Genomic DNA, 23,391 nt, shown 5'->3' with positions numbered 1-23,391 from the left:
TTTGCACCTGCGAAGAACCTTAGGCTTCTTCCTATCTTCCTCCCTGATTTCCCTAAAAAGAAACCCTCCCAAGAGATAAACCTGTGCATTACCTTCCCTTACACATGCGTGGACCTCCGCTGAAGACTGGAGATCCCCCCAACGCCGAACCACCCTCCCAAGTCATCTCCTTCTCTCGTGCAGCCCTCACTCTCCCGCGCGGCTGAAGGAACCCGGCTGCATGTGCTCTCTCGCACAAGTGAGGGCTCTCGAGCTGCCTGCTGAAATCTACTTTCTCGCAGGTGAAGAAGAAAGACTCCCCCGGTTCTGTAGCTGCCAAGCCAAATTGGAATGAAAACCCCTACCCCTGCTGCTTTTGCTATTTACAATTAATTTGCAGGCAAATTACATTAATGCCCCTCCACTAAATGAGTAAATGTAAAACAGCTACTGGATCTAAAATGAAATGAAATGGACGGGGATTTCTTTTTCCTTTCTTCAAGCTTGACATTCCAACAATATATATATTCTTGCAAGTTGTTGCTCAATTCAAAACATTACATTGATGGTAACACAGGCACATCACAACCCTTGATCAAAGGTTCAGCTTCAAAATAGAATTATATTATATTTTTTATAAAAATAAATAAATAAATAAACATCACAGGAAAAAAGGCTCTAGAATTAAGCATCAATTCAAACATAAAATCAAAATTATACACAACCAACCATATAAAAAATGCCTTAAATTTGAGAGCCAAATTCCATTGGGGAAGGGAAGGGAAGGGTAAATAATCTAACTAAATTTCAAGTGAAAACCACTTTATTGTAAACCTTTTTTATTTTTTTCAGAACAGAGGATAATGCGAGAAAGAGGGAGAGTGCAAGGTCGCCCGCCGACAAGAAAACACATTCCTTCACATTACACAACAATTTGACTGAGAATCAGCCATCTCTGAAGATCTGCAAGACAGATATAAACAGCAGCCCACTCACTTGATTTGTAACAATCAAAATCAAATAATGCATTTTGTCATCCAACATTGATAACAATAACCAAACTGAATAGAGCACTTACAGCTGCCCTAGACTTGCTAGATCAAAGCCTGGACCAAGCTCTTGCACAATATCGTTAGGTGGTTGACCACAATCTTGCATTTTTTGCATGAGCTCAACTATCTTCGTGAAGTTCCCAGGATCATTTTCATAAACTTCATTTAGACCTTGTATGAGTTTGTATTGCTGGGAATACCGTTGATAGTCCTCTTTGCTCAATCCAGCTCTATGCTTTTCCAGCCACTTTGGGTATCTGTCTCCAATTTCTTTCATAGGTTCATGAAGGATCTCCTTAGACAAAAGCTGTTGCATCATGGTCTCCACAATAGACTCCATGTCCTATGCCAAAAAAGTAAGTAGATATTTACTCTAGGGAAAAAAACCCTTCCTCTCTTGAAACAAATCTAGGAGTAACATGAAAAAGAAGAGCAAGTAACATAAGAGCAAGTAAATGCCACCATAGCTGGAGGTTCTATAATGCCCCTACAGCAGCACTGAAAAGTTGACTAGCTGTAAATTTTAAATCTTTTTCTGCTTACCCAGTACAACTTAGCTGACTGCTCAAACTTTAAATAACTTCTAAACTACGATAAAATTGTTCAAAATGCAGGAAATATAGTCAAGCTTCCCAAATGTCCAAAATATCACCCTAGATTTTTCTTATATTCAAATTGATTACAACACAAATGTGGAATTTCCTGTCAATCAAACCAAGTGCTGAGACCTGCAGAAGCACATGATACAGTACGGTTCTGCTGGCAGGTGAAGTTGCAGCAGGAAAAGAGGATGATCAAACAATTGATGGAACCAAATAAACATGCAATTTGAATTATTACTACACTGTCACTTTACACAAAGGGAACTGAACGAAGCCCTGAATGATTGCAGTTCTAATGTCTTTTTTCAAATTGAATTATATCTTTGACACACAATTAACCATGAACATAGTTGGGTGATGAAACTCTCCTTTGGAAGGGCATCACTGCAAAACTGAGGATATTATCTAAAAGCTCCTACAATCAAACAAAATAAAAAGGACAACTACATACATGAAGCAAGACAACAATGAGAAATTACTGCAAAGATAGAAAATGGAAGAGAAATAGAGGATAGCAGCATTTCACAATTGGAATTGGAATTGGAATGCACTGGAATTGGAAACAGAACGTCAAATTCCTCTCATGTTTGGTTTGGCACAAAATCAGAATCAAAATTGAATTATAGTGTTTGATACATATAGCCATAGGAATCGGAAATGATCAAGTTTATCAATTATGTCATTATAGTACCAAAAAAAAAAAAATTATTCAAATAATTTAATATAGAATAATATTATAAATATATAATTATTATATAATATTAATTTTATTAAGTTATATAATAAATACTTTTTTACAATAAAATCATTTTGATAATCATGTATTTGATTGTACTTCGCATATTATATTTTATCATTTTTTTTAATTATTCTTTTGTTTTAATTATATTATTAATATTACATTTTATCTTATATTTTCTAAGCACTATATTTTAATATGTAATTTATTAAATGTAAATTAAAATCTCATATATTATATCATAACATAATTTATTATTTAATATAATAATAATATAATAAAACAACCACTATAGCATTATATTTTATTAAACAATAGTATTATATTCTTCTGTGTAATATATCATTGTTAAAATTTACTATTATATATATATTTGTATTAATAATTAATATTTATCATATTTTAAAGATTATATATAATAATATAATCAATGAATAATCATACCAAAATTATATCATAGTATTTTATAATTTAATACTATTCTATTATTTTTTTATGTGCTATAGTATTATTATATATACTATAAATATTAACAATAGTGATTATAATATTTTCTATTAAAATTATTATTATATATTTATATTTAATGATATCATAATATTAATATTATTTTTTAGATTTATGTAATATATTATATAATATATAGCAATTAAAAATTACTATTATATATATTTACATATATATTTGTATTAATGATATTAATAATTAATATTTTATCTTATTTTAAGATTATATAAACTTACTATTATATTAATAATATAAATTGTATATAAAATATACAAGTCCAGTTATTTGGAAAGGTTGAGGTTCAAGAGTTTTAAAAATAAACTCAATATTATGATATTCCTTTTGTACAAACATGTAGTTAAAATTTTCTAACCAATTCTAACTTGAGAATCACACACCCAAAATGCGTAAGCCTTAACTAAAAGGAGTGCTTTTTGTAAAAATGCATAAGCCTCGGCATGTAATGCATTAGCCTTTTTGGAATTTGGTATTTTAGATTGAGTCTCAAGGCATTTTAAGCATGTCTTGCCTTGAGGCAAGCCTCGATTGAGCCTTTTAAAACACTGTTATATATACTATAAATATTAATAATAATGGTTATAATATTTCATATTAAAATTATTATATATTTATATTTATTGATATCATAATATTAATATTACTTTTTAGATTTATGTAATATATATATAAAATATATAGTATTATACTAACATTATTTTTAAAATCTATTCAATATATATTTTATTAATATATATGTGCCCGAGTATATTTATTATACAATAGTAATATGCTCGTTTGTAAACTATATCATTATTATGTTTTATTATTACATATTTATAATTGATGATAATAATAAATATTTTATTTTATTTTATTTTTAAGATTATAAATAGTAAGTTAATAAATATATAATCATACCAAAATCATATCATAATATTTTAACATAATAACATTTAATACTACTACATTTTGTTATAATATTATTACTATATTATATATAACAAAAAAATATTAATAATGACGGTTTAATATTAATATTTTGTGCACATAGCAGCCCCCATTTTTATTTAATGATATTATAAATTAATATTATTTTAAAAAATTTTCATGTGATATTATATAAAATATCATATTGTATTATGTAGGCCCATGTATATTTATGTATGCATATGCATTATAACAAATAGGGTAATAAAAATTATATTTTTAGATTTGATTCCGAATGAAGAGACAGAAATCAAAAGTAGGCAAAAGGGGAAATGCATGGAATGGGAATCGGAATGAAAAACTGTAAAATAAACGTTAGGAATGAGAATCAACCATTCTGATTCTGATTTCTATAGTTAATTCCCAATTACCAAACACCACCTTACATGGCTTTCACACCCTATTTTTATAAGAAAGCTTAAATTACAAGAAATTACACATAATTCCCCAAAGATGCATGAAACTACAAATGAAACTTGAAACTTTAAGGCCCATTTTACAAACAAATCTCAAATACACATGAGCCTATTACAAAATACTAAACACATAATAACTACTAATTCCATTGGAGAATATAATGAATCACACTTGATTACACTTATTTGTCTTCCAAGAAAATGAAAATTCATTATTTAAAAAAAAAACCAAAATTTCAAACTTAGCCCCTTCGCTTTTCTATTTCGTTTCACTAATATTATTTGGATTTGTGACCTATGGAAGTGAAAAAGTGATCAAAAATTAAACACATTTGGGTACAGGGCCTGATAATCCCTTGATCCAATTCTTCTAAACTAGTCTCAGACAAGGGTCTACCCATGGTCCGACTTCTTGTTCTACATCTGTATGTTTCTAGAAACATTATTTTTGAGACAAAAGTTGCGAAACAGAACAAAAGTAACCACAAAGAGCCAGAGAAAAATGAAATAAAAGTTTTTTGATGAGGAAACATCACAATGGCAAAAGTGAATATAAACAACCAGTTACACTTGGCTAACAATATGGCTACTCCTAGAAATAAAACAATCATGAATAGGGATTTGATCTCTTACAAAAGAAAAGGTCTTGTCATTATAAATATGTTAAGAGGTTATTTAGGTCTTTTAGTATTATTATTGTGTTAGTATGTTAGTGAGATTTAGTACAGGTATTATTGACATTAGAATGTATTTAATTTGTATTATAAAGTACTTTCAATTACAACGAGATAGGAGCATTGCTGATTATTTTGGGGAGACGAAGTGTATTCATGAAGAGCTCAACGTTGTGCAACCTATAACTGCCGATGTTTGTGAGATATAGAAGCAGAGGGAGCAGATGACAGTCCTTCAGGTTCTAGTGGGCTTGAGACCCAAGTTTGAGGCAGTCCAATCCCATATACCTAGTAGTGTCGAGCTGCCATCACTTGCCGATGTTTATTCTTGTCCCTTCATGCTTCTTTTAGCATATATTCTCCTGCTCTTGCATCTGGCTCTGAGAGGACAACCTTTGCTACATAGGGTGATTCTGGTTCTCTACCAAACAATAGAAAAAATTATCGAGATGAAACAAGTGGTCGTGGTGGTAGAGATGGACGAGGTAGAGGCAGTCCTCACAAGTGCACTCATTGTGGATAAAGCAATCATACTATTGAGCATGTTAGGATCTCCATTGTAGGCCTTTGCATGTTGCCAATGTAGCCACCACCGACTTCACACCTTTGAGCACAGCCAATGCAGCCACCACCGACTCCATACATTTACTGCCAAGTGGGGGGCAATGTACTATATTCATGTCAGAGGAAGAGTATTCTAAGTTACAGCAGTATCAAGCGTCACAACAAGCTTCTCTTCCCATTGCATCTCTTGCCCAAACAGGTAATCCCTCAGTATGCCTACCATCCAGTACTTCTAGTCCTAGTCCATGGGTCATAGACTCTGCGGCCACTAATCATATCACAGGTATACCTAACTTCTTCTCCACTCTTCAATATCCAGCAAATTTACCTTGTGTTACTCTTGCTGATGGATCCACCACTGCAGTCAAGGGAATTGGGAATGTAAAATCCCACTTCTATTTCTCTTCCTCTGTATATTCTCAAATTTCCTTTCAATCTTATGTTTTTTAGTAAGATTACTAAATCCATGAATTGTTCAATGACATTCTTCCCTACTTTTTTGGTTATTCAAGATTTGAAGACGAGGAAGACAATTGGCAAAGGGCGTGAATTGGTGGACTTCTATCACTTTGAGCCGCTTTCTCTTTCTACCGCCTGCACTGCTGTTGCCACACCTCTCCAAATTCATTGTCATCTTGGTCATCCTTCACTGGAAAAATTAAAACGTCTTGTTCCTTGAGCTGTGTCTAGTCTTGATTGTGAGTCTTGTTAGTTGGGAAAGCACCATCGTGTCCCTTTTGCTTCTAGAGTCAATAAACAGGGCTGCAAGCCCTTTCATGCTAGTTCATTCTGATGTTTGGGGTCCTAGTAGAGTTGTGTCCAAGTTGGGTTTCCGATACTTTATAACCTTTGTGGATGATTTTTTAAGAATGACTTGGCTATATTTAATAAAAGACCGTTCCGAGTTATTTCATGTATTTTGTGTTTTTTGTTCTAAAATAAAGATTCAATTTGGTTTACCAGTTGGAATACTACGAAGCGATAATGCTAAAGAGTATTTTAGTACACAATTCGCTACTTATATGACTCAATTTGGTATTGTCCATCAATCATGTTGTGCCCACACTCAACAAAATGGGGTTGCAGAGAGGAAAAATAGAGATATTCTTGAAATCACTCACACCTTACTTTATCAAATGCATGTGCCCAAAGTGTTTTGGAGTGATGTTGTACTTACTGCTTGCTATATGATCAATAGGATGCCATTCTCTATTTTTAGTAGTAAAATCATCTCCATTCACTTTCCTAATTCACCCTTATTATATCTCCCTTCTTGTATATTCGGGTGTGTGTCCTTTGTTCATCAACTAACTCCTAGGATGGATAAGTTGGATCCTCAAGTTATAAAATGTGTCTTCCTAGGCTACATATTGTCGCTATAGTCCTGTGCTGCATTGCTTCTTTGTTTCTGCCAATGTTATCTTCTTTGAGTCTACACCTTACTACATTCATTCCTTGAGTGCTTCTGAGCTCAACAAGTCTCTTCCTCTACCTAATCTCATCGATTCTACTTTGTTGTCCACTTGTCCTTCCCAACCAACCATCTGAGTCTCCATGTAGTTCGAGTCCTTCTCATCATCTTGATCATCCTAATTTGCAAGTGTATTCACGATGGCGGCTCCAAGAAAGAGAGAGTCCTCTAGCTTCTACTACCACGCCTTTGGTTTCCTCATCTAATGATCATATTTCCTATGATATTGATCCTCCCATTGCTGTTTGGAAAGGTAAATGCACATGTACTCAACATCCCATTTCCAACTATGTTTGTTAGGACTTCTTATCACCCTCCTATTATTGTTTTGTTAATGCTTTATCATCTACTACCCTTCCTAAATCTGTTTCGAGAGCCTTAGCCCAATCTGGGTGAAGGAATGCGATGGTCAAAGAAATGAATGCTTTACAGGACAATGGCACTTGGGACTTGGTATCTCTTCCTCCTAACAAGTTTGTGGTTGGTTGTCATTGGGTTTACACTTTGAGAGTCAACCCTGATGGTTCTATGGCTCTCTAAAGGCTCATTTTGTTGCTAAGGCATTTATACTCAGGTGTATGGTTTGGATTATTTTGACGTTTTTTCTTTTTTTCTTCAGTTGCCAAACTTACAAAAGTATGTTTATTCATCTCCTTGGCTACTACTTGTCATTGACCTCTGCATCAGTTAGATGTGAAGAATGCATTCTTGCATGGTGACCTTAAGGAGGAGGTCTATATGGAGCAACCACCTAGGTTTGCTGCTCAAGGGGAGTCAGGCTTAGTATGTCGGCTCAAAAAGGCACTATATGGGTTAAAACAATCTCCCAGAGCATGGTTTGGTCGATTTAGTGCTGTAGTACTTGAGTTCGGTCTTCAATAGTGTGCAATAGATCATTCTGTGTTTTATCGTCATACTTCATCGGGTAGGATCCTTCTCGTCGTTTATGAGGATGATATTGTTATTATAGGTAATGATGATAAAGTTATTTAGAATCTCAAACTTTTTCTATAGACTAAGTTTCAAACCAAAGATTTGGGACCGTTGAAATGCTTCTTGAGTGTAAAAGTATCTAGATCTCGTATGGGAACTGTTTTGTCATAGAGAAAGTGTATTCTTGATTTGTTAGATGAAACTGGATTGCTAGGATCTAACAGTTCATACACCCATGGATCCGAACAAGAAGTTAGTATTGGATATGAGTGGTTTACCACCTAATCCTAGACAATACCGAAGACTTGTTGGAAAGTTGAATTATCTCACAGTCACTCGACCGGATATATCTTTTGCAACAAGTGTTGTGAGACAATTTCTAAATTCTCTAAGGACAAGTCATTGGAACGCAGTAATTCGCATCTAGAGATATATCAAAGATGCAGCTGGGATAGGACTTTTATATCGTGATCAAGGTCACACTTATATCCATGGATATACAAATGCATATTGGGTTGGATCGCCTTCCAACCGAAGATCCACAACTGGGTAATGTATCTTGGTTGGTGGTAATTTGGTTTCTTGGAAGAGTAAGAAACAAACTGTGGTGGCTAGGTCAAGTGCTGAATAAAAATATAGAGCTATAGCTCACACTACTTGTGAACTTGTTTGGTTAGAGAACATGTTGGAAAAATTGAGTTTTTCACATTCTCAGCCTATGAAGTTGATGTGTGATAATCAAGCTACTCTTCATATTGCCTCCAACCCAGTCTTTCAATGAGCAGACAAAGCACATTGAAGTTAATTGCCACTTTGTTTGGGAGAAACTTGTGCAGAAGTTCACTACTACTACTTATGTGAAGTCCGATAAGCAGCTTCCTGATTTGTTTACCAAAGCTTTAAGGGGTGCCCGTGTTAAATTTATTAGTAACAAACTAGGAGCATATGACATATATGCTCCAATTATAGGGGGAGTGTTAGAGGTTATTTATGTCTTTTAATATTATTATTGTTAAGTGTGTTAGTATGTTGATTAATGACAGTTAGTAAGGATATTATTGTCTTTAGAATGTATTTAATTTGTATTATAAATGGAGGGAGAGACCTATCTTTAAGTTAGGTCATTCATTTTAATCAAAATATCAACAAAACCAAATGACAATGCAAATTTTTTTATTAATCCATAATATGAAACAGGTAAGGAATGATTATTCTCAAATATACCATGGGAATATCAATTCCTATCCTCTTCCATCATGGACAGAATAACACAAACTTCTACATAAGTGGTTTTCTAATAAATTAACATCTCTCTTTACAATGTCAATTCCTAAGGAATGATTATTCTCAATTTTACCATGGAAATATCTATTCCCATCCTCTTCCATGTTGCACAGAATAACACAAAATTCTGCCTGAGTGGCTTTCTAATAAATTATCATCTCTCTTTACAATGTCAATTGTCAAATCCTAAGGAATGATTATTCTCAATTTTACCATGGGGATATCTATTGCTATCCTCTTCCATGTTGGACAGAATAACACAAACTTCTGCATAAGTGGCTTTCTAATAAATTATCATCTCTCTCTACAATGTCAATTTCATTCCCCCATTATTCCATTTAGTGAACTAAAACCAACCTTAGATGAGTCATGACCTTGAAAAAAGGAAATAAACAAAAAAAAAAAAATTGCAGGAAGCATTTATTAAGGAAACTCAAGAAGTCTGTAGCAAGTTCGAAGAAATATCATAAACATTAAAACACAACTATAGACAGAAAAGATGAGCCAGAAAAATTATGGATTTCCCAAGAGCAATGGACAACAGCTTGAAAACTTTCACAAAGTGGTAAGTAATCGTTAAATGTCAATTACAAAAACAACAATGGACAACAGCTTGGAAACTTTCACAAAGTGGTAAGTAATCGTTAAATGTCAATTACAAAAACAAAGCTCCTTACGACACACTCACTGAAAAAGCAACTTTTGCAACAACACTTACAAAGTTAAATGAGGACCAGGGTGTAAAATAATGGTTTCTCTAGACATTTTTATTAAAAATAAAAAATAACTTTATGGTTTTCCAAGACCAATGTACCATGGCTTGGAAAATTTCACCAAGTGTAACAGTGGATAACCACCATTAACCATGGAAAAAAAAAAAAAACACCTTGTGACTTGGCTGCTGTAACCCACCACACACATGCACCAATTTTTTTTTTGGAACGACTCTTTCAGAAGCTAACAGCATGACCAAAAGTGCCATGCAGCAGAGAAGGCATGGTACCCAGCTAAGCTTAAGACACTTGATGTATCCAGCCATAAACATATTAGTCAGGTGAGCATATCTGATCTAACCAAAGATGATTTTGCTGGGAAAATGATCTAAGCAGGGGAGAGGGCATGATACCCAGCTAAGTTTATCATACTTCCAGCCATAAACATAACAGTCAGGTAAGCATATCTGACCTAGCCAAAGATGATTTTGCTGGAAAGATGATCTAACCAAGTGCACAAGTTGGAGTTGGGAGCCTTTAGGGCAGCCACTTCATGCAAAACTTTAAGGTTTTAGAGTTCTCTCACAACCTGTGCAAGTGCACAAATTGTGATAGAAATTGGAGCACTTCTGGTCATGTTTACTCCAAGACAAAAGACTCATTGATATTGTTTCTTTATGCAGCATAATTACAACTGGGAAATGAGATAATTTAAGATGCAACATTAAGGCAAAACATAAACCTCTATTTGTCTATCAGAAATGGAACCTGATGAAGAGAAGATAACAGTGACAGAAGACACATACCTTCCGGGGTACACTTCTCGGATAGAAATCCATGAATGCTTTGAGGTGGGTGAAGGAGAGCCTAGTACGAAAAAAGAGAGAAACGAATCTACTAACCTTTCACATTAATAGTCTATTTCAGAGTTGCGTAATGCTTACTACATAGTATTTAGTAATTCACTACTTAGTATTTTACCATTAGAAAATTAGTAACTGAGAAATTATCCTTTAGTGTTTTTTTTTTTTTCATATGACCAAGAGACTTGTGTGGATCAAATTGAAAGGGAAGAAAAAGGTTGCTGAAGAAGATGAAATTGAAGAAATTGTTGCTGTTCAAGATGAAGAAGATTTTATGATGATGAGAAAAAGAAAGCAAATGATGAAGATGACATTGATAGATCTTTGAAATGATGACCTTCATGATTGATATAGATTTGAAGAGGGTGTTTTTCCCCTCTTTTTTTGACATACAACTATAGCACTACAATATATGCTCAAATTGTTCAGAGTCTACTAGAACTCTAAAAGTAGAACTAGGACATGTGATATCCAAAGCTCATACAAGTATACACATACATATATTGGCTTTCTTGGTACCAATAATGAGGGATGACTATATTAAACTCTGAACATTTTTTTACATGTATGCAGCTATTTGACCCTTTGGCTCTTATTTTGAAAAAATGCTATATGTTGGCCTTTACTTCGTTATTGTCATATAACCATGTTCTCATGCACTACTTTGTTTTTTATTAGGATTCTGAAGTGTTATACAAGATAAACAGAAGATGGAAGTTGAGGCACGATGGCGATTTTTGAGTTGACAACTATGCTTAGAACCACATCCAGATCTTCACCCTGATCACCTGCCACAAAAGTTCTACGCCACGTAATGACCTTTTTGCAGTCACAATCCACAGGCCAAAAAGATTTATCTAGAACGCATAATATTTTGGTCCATGGAACAGTAACAGGATTGCGGTACATTACATGCTCTAAAATGTGGAAAATTAGGGGTATACTTATATAGATATATCGGCGAAAAATGTGTTTTAGCCCCCTCATATTTTAGAGAAGATGTTCAGGTGTTTCTAGATCTGGAAGAGATTTTCCTTTGTGAAAGAGAATAATAATTACTGAAAATAGAATTATAATGCAATAATTACCAGATTTAACTAATAAGAAAATATGTTAGCAAAAAATATATAATTAGAACTTTGGATCTTTATATTCAGTGTTTCAGAACAAAAGTATACCATGTTTCTGAGCATCCGTACCAATTCATTCGCTAGGGTGTTGGTCTTGCAATAATCATGGACCATAACCAAACCCACAAATCAATAGAAAATTTAAAAAGGGAATAGGAGTGTGATAACAAAAAAAAAAAACTGCATTGCAATTCTGGTGCCAAACTGCACTACTTCATCCGGGAATGGTGGAAGTTGTTAAAAGGATACAAGAACCATTTTTTATCAAATTATTTATCTTACACTAGGAGAGCAATTGCAAGTCCCTATGGTTTCACATACACTCAAAATATTATCAAGTATCTAGAGAAAATTCCTGATTGCTGTTCAAGGCTATAAATTGGACAATCCAATTAGCCCTTCAACTCAAAAAAACACCACATTTGAACTTCTATTTAATGCAAAGGTTATAAATTGAACAATCCATCTAGCCCGACAACTCCACAACCACCACATTAAATGATCATCTTGATTTATTTAATGCAACAAAAAAGGTTCATGAAACACCATAGCAAACAATCTAATTAATGCTACACAATCCAGGTAGGTTATATCTTTATCAGATACCATTCTACTCACAAAGGATGACCAGAAATAAACATTAACATAAACAACCGCCTCTGTTGAATTTAATATCCAACCCAAGTAGTGGATAATCTAAATAGCAGCTCAAGGAAGTTATCCTTTCAGAGCCATATGTGGTCTATAAAAGCATGATCAGCAAATTTTTTAACGCACAAACAACCATCAATCTAGCGAATTGTAAATGAACATAGGGAAAACCTATTACAAAGCACACTTTCTAAACTACCTTGTCAGCTCTGTCTTCCAACAGAAGTCAAGTGGCACAATTTTTTTTTAATTCACAAGTTCATGAGCAAATTCTATTTGCCTTAATCAAAACTTTACAATTTGCTGAGTTCACAACCAAATTCATCCAAGTTACAACCCAAGAGTTCTCATATTATCAATTATTCAGTTCAAATTTCAGAATTTAAATTAATTTTCCATCTATAAGCCCTATTAAGATATCAAAACATTTGACTTTTCTAAAACACTTCACAATACACAGCCATATCTTTCAAATGTTCGTTATGTTGGGGAACCAACTCTTGCCCAATATTCATGAGATTTTGTACAACTAATCAAACTCATTAAAGCATGAATTCACAGAGATAGACGCAAACTGCACATACTGATCAGATAAATAGTTAAAATGCAAATGTAATCAGAATCTGCAATTCAAATGGTGGTCACACAATCAAATATTGACAAGCTTTGCAAGTTAGCGCTATAACCAACAACAGCTTTAAAACCTGTCAGAAATCATCAACGCTCTGATCCCTTGAAACTTCAAGGTACACATCTCAAACCATTAACTATCACACTCTAAAACTTGATAATTTCATCAACTAAAACCTTAATATGTACTAACGTTACCATTTAACATATTTTCCAAACTTTCTACCAATGGACAGCAGCAGTCGTCATAATTTCCAGGTCAAACTATAGATGGCCATGTATAAGCGTGGGTGACAAAAGAAAATGGCAATATTACTTAGCCAATTTTTCAGTGGACAGGTGCCATGTCCTCCTGCTAACAGTTTCATGCAGGGGCAGCATCAACAGTTCAGCAGCCATGGGGAAATTAGAAGAGATGAAGAGGAAGGGAGAAGAGAGGAGATACCGGGGGGAAACCAACGTTCTATTCAATTCAAGTTCATCAACTGCCTACATCATGGCTTTCACACACTATTTATAAGAAAGCCTCTAAACATATGAAATTACACACATACCCCTAAAACTACATTACATTACAAACATACCCCTAGAATAAACAATTACTACAAACAAGGCCCCAACATAAATAATCTTAATACAAGCAAACTACACATATACTTAAACAACTAAATAACTAAGCACATTTGGATTTCAGACCCAATAAACCATTCACCCTATTCTTTGACATAGGCCTCCTAATTAGGTCGAAATGATCCATCCAAATAGCCGCTTCTCGTCCAACATCAATTCCCTCCTTCCGGAAAGAACTTGACTCTGTTGAGTTGGAGAAAGTACCAAGGAGTCCATCACCATAAATAGAGTCATCTCGTTTCATAAGAAAGTAACTAGCATTACACTTCAACTTGGTAAGTGGAAGAATTGGTGATGGCATCAATGTATACTTCTTTTTGTCAATGGAGAGGGAATAAGAATTCTCATATCCATCATGTTTCAACTTCCTATCAAATAACCATGGTCAGCCCAAAAGTATGTGACAAATTTTGACAAGAAGGATATCACATTGCACTATCTCCATAATGGAACCAATCTTGAAGGTAAGTAAGCAGCAATCATGGACCTTCAAGTTGGTATTATTCACCCAAGCAATTTTGTATGGTTCGGGATAAGGCTCAACTTCCAAATTTAACTTCTTCACAGCATCTTCAGAAACTACATTTGTGCAACTACCAGGATCAATAACCAAGGTACAAAGTTGTTTTGGCATACCACTTGAGTTTCAAAGATGTTGGTCAGCCTTCAATCCTCTGTCTCTTTAACCTTGTGGGAAGAGAGCATATGTCCAAGCACTAAACAGGTTCTCAAATTGTCATCATCATCTAAGTTGCTAGGAATTTCTATTTCAGCTTCAACTGCTTGAGCATCATCATCATCTTCTTTTTCCTTTTCTGCAACAGCCATGAATTGGTTAGGACATTGTGCAGCTTGATGTCCAAAACCTTGACATTTAAAGCATTTAAGTGACGGTTGGCTCTTAAAAGTTGTTCCAGAATGCTTAGGAGTCTTCCAAAGGTATTAGCCTGAACACCTTCACACAATTGCTCAACTATCTTCTCTTGTACCACTCCACTAGTACTCTTCTCAAATCAAAGCACTGACATAGCTCTAGGAGGATTGCGTTGCATGTCCTCAATCCGAGTGGCAACTTGTGTTGCATCCCCAACTGTGATGAGACGACATGCAGTGAGTTTGGAGGCAATAGCTGGCTTCTACCCTTTTTTGTACAAAGCTATCATAACATCCTCTTTCCATTCTACATCGGCACAAGTAGCCAAATGATAGAATCTACTAGTGTACTCCATCACTGCCTTTTCTTCTTGCTTCAAATCAAAGAGTTGGAGATGAACACACTGCTGATAATTGGGAGGCACAAATTGCTCCTGCATGGCTTGCTTCATCTTATCCCACATTGTAATCTCACCAAATCTCCTTCTTCTAAAGATTTCCCTTTTTTTAATCCACCAAATTCGAGCAGTTTCCTTCAATTTTGATTCAACAAAGTACAACAGTCCAGCCTCATTCGTGTCATGCCATCGGAAATAGTACTCCAAAGAATACACCCAATCATCATATTCATCAAGAGAACCATCACCATTAAAATCTTAGACTTCTAGTTTAATTCCCTTACTCAAATGATTATTTAAGCCTTCACACAACTCAAAAGCATGAGGGACAGCAGCTATTCCACCATCTTGTTTGGTAGGAAATTCCATGGGCCTTTTATCTAAGGCTGCAACTTCGGTTGTTGGCCTATTCAAAGCACTAGTAATGGTCTCCAAAGCATTTTCAATATTTTGTACCCTACTGGATAACAACTCTACCTTTGCAGACAATTAAACATTGGTCACCATGATGCACTTATATGAAGCAAATCACAAACTTCACTTTCAATTATTTAAAAATAATCTTCAAGTCACCTTAATCTTGAGTCTTACGCAAAAAAGAAACAAATTCACTCCAAAAACTCACAAATAGCAGCAATAAAACCTGACTTTTGATACTGGCAGCGACAATTTGTAGGGTTCTGTGCCAAATTATCACACTTGCTAACACCATTTCAAGTTAGGAACCAAAATATCAGGCTGCAAAACAAAATATCATGAGAAAACACCAATTTCTCGTGGCTGGGAACCAATTTCTCATGATTCTGGCAGCAGGAGGGAAGTCTGGCAGAATTTCACTCACAGTCGTCGGTAGCAACTTTCTGGAAATGATTTTCCAGCAAGTGGTAGATCGAAGGGTGGTGAATCGAATGGTGGTGGTGTGTCAAGGAAAAACTCCAGCAATGGTGGATTTTGAAGGGGACGGCAGCTGGAGAACTTCAAGTGGCACATGGGGCTTCACAGCTGGTTGATTGGTGATGAAATGTTGAGGGGAAAGGTTTCAGGGGTTCTGTTTTTGGTGGTATGGGTGGTGTTGCACAATGGTGGCTGGAAAGCGGTGTTTGAAGAAATACATATGCGGTTGGAATTTTCTGAAAAGTTCTGAAACTGCAAAACTGCTTTCGGATTTTTTTTTTTTTTAAACTGAAATTTCAGAAAGGAAATGATGAGACGAGAGAGTAACAGTGAATAAGAGACTAATGGAGAGATTGGAAGATGAAGAAGAAGAAGAAAAAAAGATGGAAGAAATAGAGAGATTAATTGCTGGACAGAGACTGCTGCAAGTAGTGGAGAGGAGACAGCAACAGAATTTAGAAAACAGAGAGTTGAGAGAATTATAGGAGAGAACTAAGAGATGAAGAACAAGAAGAAGAAGAACAGAAACAGACAATAAGAATAGGGCAGACTGATGCTTGGCAGCAGGGAATTATGGACAGAACAGGAGATCAGAAACAGAGAAGAAAGAAGAAGAAGAGAAGGAAGAAGAGGAAGAGAAGAGGAGAAGAGTGAGGGAGATGGGTGGACTGAAATGGAAGAATGGAGATCGAAGTTCGGCTCTGACACCAAATGATGCAGGGGCAGCATCAAGGTTCTGCAGCCATGGAGAAATTAGGAGAGATGAAAGAAGAGGGAGGAGAGAGGAGATACCAGGGGGGAACTCATGTTTAATTCAATTCAAATTCATCAACAACAGCCTACATCATGGCTTTCACACACTATTTATAAGAAAGCCTCTAAACATATGAAATTACATACACCCCTAAAACTACATTACATTACAAACATACAGGTTCTACATTTGAGTCAATTAAGAGAGCTCTTATTCAGACATATACTAATCTTATACCATCATTTGGTACAATGTATAAGAAATCTCATGTATATAAAAGCATGTATATATGAAGATTAAGGTATAAGAGGACCCAAAATATGCTGTTCTTGTGAAGAAATATCATAAAATTATCACCGAATATTATTTCATGCATATGAAATACCTAAAAAGTTACACCAACAAACAAGAACAATCATCAAACTAAAAATCCAAGCCTTAGTTTTTCTTCCCAATGGCACAATAACAAAGCACCACAGCACCACTTGCTCCAAACCAATATTTGTGGATGTGATTCACTTGACAATGATAAAGAAAAAAAAAAAGTTATGCTAGGATATACAATCTAAAGTTGTTTCTATATATTTATTTAAAAAAAAAAAAAAAAACCTAAAGTTGCATCTAGCTACCTCCACCCAAAAAAAATAAAAATAAAAATAAAAATAAAATATAACACTTTTGGTGTAAATGTGGAAGTCATTGTGAATTCATAAAATACACAATGGACCCATGATTTGAATGAGAATGGGGAATTGTGTTTTTAGGCATGATAATTGAATCACTATTCTCTACGGAATGGAGACTCCCTTGAATAAGAGAACAATCACTACAACAACAAGAGGTGTGGCCAGGGTATAGGCATTTATCTATGGTTTAACTCCACCAATGCTACCACTACCAATATTACCAAGTAATTCTCCTTCCAATACCCCTTGTGTTTCTAATCCATTCCTGTGTAAACAAAATCAGCTAAGAAAAATCCAAAAGACATCAACACGGCTGATGCTTCCACTGCTCATTCTAAATATTCTACTTTAAAGTTAAAAAAAACAAAACAAAACAAAACAAAAAAAGGATAAATCAATCTGGTGTCTCCTCTCCATAACCTACCAAGTGTTCATATAAACCTATGAATTTGCAATGGGCCTCCAAGGATATAAGGTCAAGTCCTCTTAGACAACTAATGTTACTCTCTAAAACAATAAGGTACATCAGCAATCCTCCTTGTGACTGTTATATACTCAATAGGTCCTACTATACACTTAAAAAGTTAAAACCATTGAATAATATGTAAGGTACAGTGATGATGTACTAAAAAATTAGATATCCAGACCTGATTCCCTATAAACCATAATGTAAAGAAGGTTCGGGTTCCTTTAGCTCCCTTTTTAGTGTTCCTCGCATGAGCTGGCCCCTAGTAACAATTCTTAACACTCAGTTTAATTGATAGAAACTGCACGCTTCTATATGAATGTATTATCTAATTGGCAGAAGATGCACACTTCCATATCTTGTATTATCTGAAAAGGGAAAAGGAGTCAACTTGTCTTAAGTTAACCATACAGTGACATTGGGGATTTGGGCATTCATCTACTCTTCATTGAGATTTTGGTGGATATTTCCTGGGAAAATCAACCATTGACTTAAAAGCAAGGAGATTAATGGCTCGTAGCTATTCCTTGGAATAAGATAGAATATGGTGAAATTTTTCGTAATGTAGGTAATAGTTATTCCTCGTGTATATTCCTTATTGTTTTATTCAACATGTAAAATAAGAAGGGACTAGATATTCACAAGGTGAAATTTGAGAATAATTATTCTTGTCTATTCCTTGTTATGGGCTCATAAAAATTTTCACATTGTTATTTGATTTATGGTATAAACTTAATTTTTTTTATAACTAATTGTAACTAACCTACTATAACTAATCTATTCCTAGGAATAGCCATTCCGCAAAACAAAGGTAGGGTAAGTGCTATAAAGAAAGAACAATAAGGCATTTTAGCATCCAAACCATTTTTGGATAAATTGGAAGAGAAGCAAAATCAGATAAGATTCATCTGGTTACTGAGTTAAAAGCACTTGGTTGACAATTACCTTTCGACAGGTTTAAGTTCAGGACTTGGAGTACTTTTGTTACTCCCCAGACCCCTAATGGCATGGAAGCCTTCTGTATCCTCAGACCCCCAATGGCATGGGAGCCCTGTGCACTAGGTGTTACATTGATTTTTCTTACTACACATTCTGTAAAATACAGAAAAACCTTGTGCGTAAATTGCCTTTTTTGGCTTCCTCAATTCTACCAGAATTTTTCCTTACCATAAAAGAGTTAGGACATGTTGTCCTGACCCCATTACATTAAAAGTGAGAAAGCCATACTTAATATTTCCAAGGTGCCAATTCACCATGCATGTAAATCAAGCAGGTGCGAGCAAATGCCCAAACACAAGCATTCCCCCTTTCATTTCCCTGCTTTGGGGTTGGAATTTGGGTGAGGTGGGGGGGCAGGGGATGTGGAGGGGTCCGTTGGACTGGTAATGAGCACACACCTGATTTTGCAACCCTAAATTAAACCGAGCAACGTCATACCTGCCAACAAACACACCTTTATCGTTTGTATCATGGCAGTAGCTGCATCCTATCCTGTGCACAGGACAGTGAATTTCTCAAGGAATAATTTGTATGAGGTAAACCCAACCGAAAAATTAGTCATTAGTAGAAATAAGCCCTGATGCAAAACCAATTAGGCCATGACCCAAAGCACACGAAAAGACATCAGAAGAATCAACTGCCATCATTTCTCAATGGATAACGATTCACAATATAAATATGTAATCATAATGGAAGCAAGCAACAGAAAACTTGAAGAAAGAAACAAAACCCCAAAAACCCCAATTCAAAAATTGAAGCGTATACCTGAGACCCGGCCAGCTCCTCGAACTGCTTTACCCAATCCTCCAGAATTGCATCGTTACCAAAATCATCCTCGCCAGCTTTTGCACCCGTCATCGATTCTAATCCCCTAACAGTCTCTCTCGTCTGCTCTCTAAGCTTGTCAAGAGCCTCTGAAACGTGTGATTCCTTGGACACCTTCTGCTTGCCCTTTTTCTTACTTCTCAAATCAGGTAAACCCATGCCCAGTCCTTGAACCTCGCAAGGCATGGACGGTTTCTTCTCTGTAACATCTTCGGCCCTATAAAACAAATGAAACCCAGACACCCAAAGCTCCAAATAAAAAGGCGCAGGTTTGAAAATATATTATAAATAACCACGAAGGGAGGTTTGAAAATATTTTATCCATACCCACAAGGAGAGAGAGAGAGAGAGAGAGAGAGAGAGTGTAACCTTTGAGCAGAAGAAGTGAGTTCAAGATTCTGGAAGTCATCCAGAGCGCCTGAAATGATTCAAAGGAAATTCAGAAAGCAGTTCGGATTACAGAGAGAGAGAGAGAGAGAGAGAGAGAGAGAGAGAGAGAGTTACTATCAAGGAGTTCGTCTAAATCGTCGGCCATGGATGCGCCAAAACCTCCCTCCACAGCTCTCTCGCTCTGTGTCCCCCTCGCAATTTCAATCTGTACGTGTACAGAGAGAGGAAAGAGCCGAAATATCGCGACGGGAGCAGAGCAGGAAATGCCGACGACATAGACTCCTTACGGTCATCACCGCCAACTTGCGCAATTGATCTACTCACCAGGTAAACAGATCCAGCGGCTCAAAATACTCCAGGAGTTCGACGCCTTGAGCACGGAATCAAAACCACAAACCATACGAAAATTTGACATTAAATTCAGTATTAATCATAGTGGCTAGTATTAATTTAATGCTGTGCAAGTTCTTTTACAACCCCTAACCCCTCACTCATGTACAAATTCATTTATGCCATTTTCGGGAGGTTGAAATAGACTATTTGTGACCGTTCATTGACAACCCATCTTCCATTCACTCTTAACTAACTAAAATCTACTATTACTAGGGGAACATAATTTTAATCCACTCATAGTGCTTTTACCACTGCTACTTCTCTTTTCTTTTTTTATCTTCTTCTTCTTCTTTTATTTCTCTCAATTCTATATATATAACTTTAAATGCTTGTCTTGCATCAAATTGATAACAGAGCCCAATACAATTACCACACGGCCATCAAAGTCAGAATTTCTAAAAATTCAAACACTATAGCACTGCGAAAACTTCCCAAAAAATGTCAGTTGTATCCCTAAAATTCAAGTACCCTTTTCTAGTAATCAAATCACAACACATCCTTTACCACCATAATCAGACACCCCTGAAAACTCTCTTCCTTTATAATATCATCTCCATTTGACAAAGGAGTGGACCCCATGAGTACCCTAGCTGGCTCTAAATCCTATTTCCTGCAATTTTTTTTTTTTTTGCTACACCTCCAACCTTGTAACGCACCGACCCTTTACGTGGCCCTGTAGTGCTATTAATCCATTCATTTACCTGATAATTCACATTCTAATATCATTTATGCAGCGAAAAATATGACTATAATCTTTCAACAAATATAATACCAGAGTTTTCTAAATCTATCTACATTCTAACATAAATCATACATTCGCCTGTATTCACATATATGCATATCTCCAAAACATAATCCATAAAACATAAAATATCTACATCCCAAAATATTATCAAAATTATACTCTTTTCCTCAAAAGTGTTATCACAACTCGAGCTCTCTAAGCTCGATCTCGTGAAGGTCCTAAAAAAAATTTAGTTTATATTCGGATGAGACACATCTCAATAAGGGAAGAAATAATATATTAAAACAGCGTGTGGCCAACATGAGGTTATAATCAACATAAAATTTAACATTTGTAGATCTTTAACATAATTTCTGAAATCATTTTCTAGACCTAATCAATCACATGCAAAATATTTAACTCACGAGATTACCCAAGGATATGGGTGATTACTCGCCCATACAAGTAGCATCCCTCTGCTCTGATACATTTGACAACCCGAATGTCACAATTGAAGCATACCAGAGCACTCACCTTACTCAGTAAGCCATCAAGTATTAAATTGATCTCGTACTCACACAGTTCATACAAAAGTTTACCGGCGAAGGCTCCTAAGAATAGGAAAATCTACGTGCCCATACAAATAGTTTCCCTCTGCCCTAACACGTTATGCAACCTACTGCTACACTTTATGCAACCAGGGCACTCGCCTTTCTTAGCAAGCCCTCGGGCGAAGAGTTTGCCTCGCCCGAACATAACATGTGCTACTAGCATAAATACTGATAATTCTATAATACATTATTTTGTTTGCCATTATTCTGCATTTCTCAACTGTTCATGTTTCCATCTTTTACTTTTCATTTCATTTCACTTTACATGACTCTTTCTCATTTTACATTGTTCACATTTCACATTTCATTTATTTTCATTTCATTTCATACCCAGCATCTTTCAGCTATTTTACCCAACATATTTCAACTGTCATGCATTTACCCAACATCTTTCAACGATTTTACCCAACATATTTCAGCCGTTTTACCCAACATTTTTCAGCTGTCATACATTTACCCAACATCTTTCATCTGTTTTACCCAACATCTTTCAGCTGTTTTACCCGACATTTTTTAGTTGTCATATATTTGCCCAACATCTTTCAACTGTTTTACTCAACATATTTCAGTTGTTTAGACGATTGCATTAACACACGCAAACAACATATTTCATATAACATTTTCATACTCAGTTCATTTCCTAAATATCATGCATCTCATACATATATCATATTTCCACACAACACTCCTACTTACTCATGTCACACTATTTAGCAGTAAAATTCATATATATTTCTTATAAAATAAGTCAACCCACATTTAACATTCATATACTAGAAAAATACCTTTAATTTCTTGCATAATTATTCTGAAAAATATTTCACTTTCATCAGTTCAATTTCACATATATGTATCTAATAAACAACCCTAAACTCGAAAAAACATAATTTAAATTGTTGGCATTTTAAACACATACTGAAATATATACACGTATTTATAACATAATTTATTTTCCATTAAATTCATAAAAATTTTGATTTAATATATAATTTTTCCCTTACTTGATTTCTTGAATTACGCCAACAGGGACCCCAAAAAGATGCCTGCGGCACTCACCTAGACTTTGTTTCAAAAACTTTAGTTTCATTAAATTATTCCTAAATAAAATATTATTTAAATATTTCCTAGGATCATAATTTTCAAATAAATAGTTATACCCGCAAATAGAACAAATTTGTCAAAATTTTCAAATCTCACTCTCGCTTTGGAGTGAGGCTTAGAAAACCCCAATTGAAAGTTTACCTACGCCAAAATGACGACAATCGTGACTAGGATCACGTAGTGGTGCCCAATCATCGATTTAACGGCATATTTAAAGAAAAATTGAGAAAATGGAGAAAAGTTACCTTTCTCAAAGAGTAGTGCCTAAGCCGCTCTCACAACAAATCTGCTGCAATAGAAATGTCGGTAGCGGAGTTAGGAATCCAACGACACCTTCTATTTCCTTATCTGCCGCAAACTCGTCGAAAAATTGAGAAGAGAAAGGAGAGAGACGAAGGAGATAACAGAGACTTGGAGAAGAAGTTGAGAGGCGCTGTTCAAGATTTCCAAAT

The 23,391-nt window shown here is 35.2% G+C and overlaps 1 protein-coding gene across 1 annotated transcript; it reads right to left on the bottom strand.

Moving 5' to 3' along the window:
* Nucleotides 1–581: 581 nt before the first annotated feature.
* Nucleotides 582–20,614, bottom strand: LOC131163905 (peroxisome biogenesis protein 19-1-like). The gene is made up of 5 exons (XM_058120728.1): nucleotides 20,225–20,614; nucleotides 20,090–20,138; nucleotides 19,661–19,937; nucleotides 1,058–1,374; nucleotides 582–942 (listed from the first exon to the last, which is right to left on the bottom strand). Exons 1-5 carry the CDS (start codon nucleotides 20,253–20,255, stop codon nucleotides 897–899), a joined length of 720 nt encoding a protein of 239 aa, XP_057976711.1. The 5' UTR covers nucleotides 20,256–20,614; the 3' UTR covers nucleotides 582–896.
* Between the last annotated feature and the right edge of the window lie 2,777 nt (nucleotides 20,615–23,391).

The sequence above is a fragment of the Malania oleifera genome, chromosome 9 (genome assembly GCF_029873635.1).
Source record: "Malania oleifera isolate guangnan ecotype guangnan chromosome 9, ASM2987363v1, whole genome shotgun sequence".
NCBI lineage: Eukaryota > Viridiplantae > Streptophyta > Magnoliopsida > Santalales > Ximeniaceae > Malania > Malania oleifera.
This window is presented reverse-complemented; position numbering and strand designations above follow the sequence as displayed.